Source organism: Limanda limanda, chromosome 11, assembly GCF_963576545.1.
Source record: "Limanda limanda chromosome 11, fLimLim1.1, whole genome shotgun sequence".
Classification (NCBI taxonomy): Eukaryota; Metazoa; Chordata; class Actinopteri; order Pleuronectiformes; family Pleuronectidae; genus Limanda; species Limanda limanda.
In genome coordinates, this window is record NC_083646.1 from 15,559,039 (window position 1) to 15,564,374 (window position 5,336).

The window sequence follows — 5,336 nt, forward strand, 5'->3', positions numbered from 1 at the left end:
TTGTGTTTCTCATCTGTCTCCTAAATTCCAGTTGTTGATTTTGATGTCTTCATCCGTCTGTTGCATCAAAGACAGCAAGCAGTAAATCGTGGAGTTTATAAGCCATGATCAGAGACTCTTTTTTATCATTAAATACGCTGTCACATGACCTACAAAACATATTAATAAGGGACGTATGGAACAGATTTAACTGAAAATAGCATCTACAGTGTTAAATAGTGTTGGCCCATCACTGAGGATTATACAATGTTCATTTCCTAACTTTCCCCTGGTACCCAACCCACTGACGCCACTACTTGTGTACATGATCAAATGCATTGACAGTGTGTTTGTGTGTGCATGTGTGTGTGTGTGTGTGTGTTTGTGTGTGTGAGCTGACTTTAGACCGCTACATGTCAACTGCATGCTTTGATAAACATGTTATTCAGCATTAGGACTGGTTCATCAGGGCTTGACAAAGAACTATGTTACCACGATATTGTTGTGGTTATTTTGAACACGCATTGTAGCGTTTCGTTTGATCTTTGGATCATATCTTTGGACCCTAACCCTAACCCTTTTTTATGAGGGGAAACTTTAATGTGTGTGCCCCCCACCCTTAGTCATGCGTGTTGTGCTAACCTCTCAAGTTTTTAAATGCATCGTTTCAGTTTACCTTCAAAAATACATATACTCACATTTCCAAAGCAATAATCAATCAGTTCTCAAAGTTGTCGCAGATTAATTGAATTAAAACAAGTGTTATAGCACACTTTTCTGTGTCATAATCTGAAACTCTGTATCAAAGATCAATTTTTATGTGAACAATCTAAATGATAATTGTTTATTTTTGCCTTTTTTAACCCTACAGTGGAAAACTCCTTCACAAGTCCATAAATGATGATGACTGTTATTGTGAAACTTGTTGTATACCATTATTTCTATTACTAAAATATTATTTAGAATTAACCCTTTTCTCACTTGTAATGTTCATCTCATAATCAACTGTAATAAATATGTTTGTATTAGGAACGGCTGCAAACCAGTGGCTGTAACGTGGTTAGGAAGTGGACAAATCATCAGTCATTTGTATAAATATTCAGAATATTCATATTTTGTGCGTGAATCATTTATTATGATTATCCTTTTGCATGATGTTGTGTTAATGGGTTATTAGCATATCATATGTTTTCTCTGCAAAACTGGCAAATTATTAATAAATGAGTTAAAATATTTATGTCAATTTTATTTGCTTGTAGACTAATTTACAATTTTTAATAAACAAGGAAATACTTTTAACACCTGGATTCTTCTGGATCCTTTTTAAATATTGTTTTATAGGTGTTTTGAGGGTATTGTGAAATCCTCCATCATTATAAATTCTATGTTGGTGTAAAATATGATCTTAAGACATTTTTGTAGCAGAGCTCTGCTGCGAAAAAGTAAAGAGAGGAGTCAAGAAGAAATATGAATAATGGGAAGGTCTCATCTCGTGCAAACTGTGGACAGGACTTGAGTTAAGTTAACCCTTGAAGTTAGCTCTTTCATTGAACAAGGACGTGATGGTAGAAGGTAAATTAGTTGGTTGAAACCCTGTGTGTATGTTCTTCCTCCAAGGGATCACAAAACAATAACAAGTGAAACAGTTCAGGGAATACAGGGACAGCATAATGTATTCATATCTGATAAACAGTGCAAAACAGGATGCATGACAACCAACACGTGTGCAGTTGCTCTCATCAGAATGTGTCAAATATATCCCGACTTCAGATGTCATGAATGGATCTACAGATGGTCTGCAGGTCCAGCTTCAGCACGGAGTCGGCTTCTGTTCCAACTGTTTGGCAGCCTTGAGTGACTGACAGATGCTGATGTGAATTTCTAGAGGTGCAGGGCAGGTGAAGTGAGGGGATAGTAAATGAGGTAAGACTACATAGAAGCTGTTTCACACTGTCAACACAAAACAACAATGAGCATCATGTATTTTAAAGTTGAAGAACTGTAAGATTAATCATAATATACATCATGCAGCTCATGTCTCAGTGAAGACACTCACTTAGTCGACATGACATTTGCAATTACACAGTGCAAGTGTGAGCGTGTGCATGAGATTTGATGGTTGGGAGGAGTTTCTTGTGTGCGTGCCACTTGTGGTTCCTCCTCAGTGGCAGTGACATATTACAAAACACTGGGAAGTTTATATTGACCTGTCAGAGTTTGATCGGGGAGACTTCTGCTGTAGATTCATCCTCAACAGACCTCGGGACTGAGAGAAAGGTACGTTACACACTTGCCAGTTCGCATGAGCTTAAGTTGTGAAAAGGAACTATCACAACCAATTTATTAGACCAAGACCAAAATCTAACGTTGCATTTGAATAATAAAGCATTCTTTATTTTTGAATTTTGTATGCCTTTCTGGCTTGACAACTACTTCGAAAAAAGATTTGTTTGCATATACATTTATGTATATAAAGACTGCTGTATGTATCTGTCTGTAAATGTGGGGAATTAATATCTTTATGGAGATCAAAAAATATATAAAATTTTGTGGTGACAACATGTTTCTAGTTGGGTAAAAGGTAGAGTAAGTCTCCAGGAAACAAATGTAAGGTGTGTGTGTGTGTGTGTGTGTGTGTGTGTGTGTGTGTGTGTGTGTGTGTGTGTGTGTGTGTGTGTGTGTGTGTGTGTGTGTGTGTGTGTGTGTGTGTGTGTGTGTGTGTGTGTGTGTGTGTGTGTGTGTGTGCGTGTGTGTGTGTGTGCGGGTCTCAGGCTGTCAGGAAGATTATAGAAGAATGCAGGTTCAAGTTTGACCCTTAGCTTTTTCTCATGTCGTTCTCTGCATAAAAAAGGAATCTTTATATGCAATTATCTGTTCAAATGCGACAGAGGTGTTATTTAAATATAATGAAGTTGATTTTTACATTGTTTTATTATATGTGGTTCTGTTTTTTTATTTTAAAGTTGTGTTGATATGATGTTGAATTCACCCAGGAAAAATTGTCGGGCAGTCTAAATTTGGTGGGAAGCTTCCAGAGAAAAACATTTTGTTTTCTTTCTTTTCTTGCGTGTGGAATTTGGTGTCAGCATCCTCCCCAGGCGTTTTAGAGGAACTGACATAAGTGAAGCCTTTTTTTTGTGTAATGAATGTCCTGATCTTTAGTCCCAGTTTTCAAATGAGGTAAATTTTAATCTCATGTATTAATTATGGATTGTATTGAACTCTAGGTTAACATTTAAATGTTTTGTCTATGATTCAGGTTCAAAGGCAATGATGGAGCTCATGACTGCTACCCCTTTCTACGCCATGAACACATCAAACATCACTGGAAGAAACAACTCCTTGGACGAAGAATATGAAGAGAATGACAACAAGGACGAGCACGCCAAGCTGAGAAAGTCCCTCAAAATCATGACTCTCATTATTTTCTGCCTGGCCTTTGTTCTTGGTGTGTTCGGGAATGGAGTGGTTATCTGGGTGACCGGGTTCAAGATGAAGAAAACAATTAACACCGTTTGGTTCCTCAATCTCGCTGTGGCCGACTTCCTCTTCACGGCGTTCCTGCCCCTGGGTGTGACGTACATGGCTCTGGGTAACCACTGGCCTTTTGGCAACTTCATGTGCAGACTAAATGCCCTTGTACTATCCTTGAACATGTTCGCCAGCGTCTACATCCTGGTGGTGATCAGTGTGGACAGGTGTGTGTCTGTGGTGTGGCCCGTCTGGGCCCAGAACCACCGAAGTGTACGCAAGGCGTCCTGTGTGAGTCTGGGTGTTTGGATACTGGCTCTGATTCTAAGCACTCCATTCTTCATCTTCAGGGACACTGTGTCAAACCCTTACAATAAAGACACCATCTTATGCTTCAACAACTTTACCCTTTCTGACGATAATAAAACACTCTCAGTGAAACAGCTGGGACATTTTCGACATCAGACGATGACCATCACCCGCTTCCTCCTGGGATTCGTCGTCCCCTTCACTGTGATCGTCTCCTGTTATTCTGTGATCATCCATCGTCTCAGGAGGAACCGCACCCTGGCCAGCCAATCGAGTCGCCCATTCAAGATCATCGCTGCCATCATCACCACTTTCTTCCTGTGCTGGGCGCCGTTTTACAGCATGACTGTAATCCAGCTGGTTTATTACACTGCGATCAGCCCGAGTGAAACATTGGACCACGTCATCACTATCGGTGTCCCCATAGCAACCAGCCTGGCCTTTCTCAACAGCTGCCTGAACCCACTGCTGTACGTGTTCATGGGCAAAGATCTCAAGGAAAAAGTCCGCAAGTCGATCCTGAACCTGTTGGAGACAGCCTTCCAGGAGGAAGAGACACACTCTTACACTAACACAAAGTCAACAGACAGAGACAAGAAAGCTAGTAATACCGAAGAAGCAGAGTAATGTATAAATTCTGCTGGAGAAAGCACATGTTTATCTTTAAGGAAAATAGGAGCTTATCACCAAAACGTCTTGAATTTCAAAAATCACCCAGAAGGCATTGCAAAATATGTTTTACATAAATTTGTGGTCGAAAAACTGCGAGAAAAGGGAGCTTAGTTTCTTCGCCTATCACATGCAAGGCAAATTCTGATGCATCCTGTGACAAATTCTGAAAAATAGAGAATGATGTTTGTTGTTTATGGGTCATCATTTTGAATATGTTAATAACATAGTAAATATTATATTTTGATGAAGAACATCATGTGTTTTTTTAAGATAAAGTTGTGGTTAAGCTGGCATATAAATCTACAGTGTCAAATAGTGCTTTGAACAAAGAGGCTCATAGAAAGTTAATTTCACAACTTCCCCCTCATACCCAACCCCACCCACTCATGCCATCGTGTGTGTGTTTGTGTCTCTGTGAGTGTGAAAGAGAGATATTTGTTTAGCAGCTTAAGAACTGATTCCTGAGAGACTAACAAAGAAATACTTTACGTTACCATTAGATTATCATGAATAAAGTTGCAGCTGTGTTGTAAACTTGCATAGAACAGCTTAATTTGATCTTTAACTCATTGCCAGTTGTTCTGGGGGATTTCGGGATGTCTTTTTTTTGTCTTTTGATCAAGATGATGGCTGTTATTTTGATACTTTTTTTTTCACCACCATTATTTTCATAATCAGAATATCATCAGGACTTGACCACCTTTTCTCTCTAAATGTTCATCTCATTATCATCTTTTATTATCACATTGCATTGTGACCAATATGTTTTGCTATACAAGGCTGCAAATCACTTATTATAAGTTGCTTTATCATGATATACAATAATTTAATCTTTTTACATAGGAAAAATACTTTAGTAGAATGGTTTGCGGATCAGGGCAAATTTTGTTTAGTATTAAAATTCA

General features: G+C 38.7%; 1 protein-coding gene across 1 annotated transcript; it reads left to right on the forward strand.

Annotated features, from left to right (window-relative positions):
- The first annotated feature begins 2,202 nt into the window (after positions 1-2,202).
- LOC133013467 (chemerin-like receptor 1) lies at positions 2,203-5,127 on the forward strand. Its single transcript, XM_061080418.1, has 2 exons — positions 2,203-2,256; positions 3,239-5,127. The coding sequence occupies exon 2, from the start codon at positions 3,250-3,252 to the stop codon at positions 4,384-4,386; it is 1,137 nt and encodes a 378-aa protein (XP_060936401.1). The 5' UTR covers positions 2,203-2,256; positions 3,239-3,249; the 3' UTR covers positions 4,387-5,127.
- The last annotated feature ends 209 nt before the right edge of the window (positions 5,128-5,336 follow it).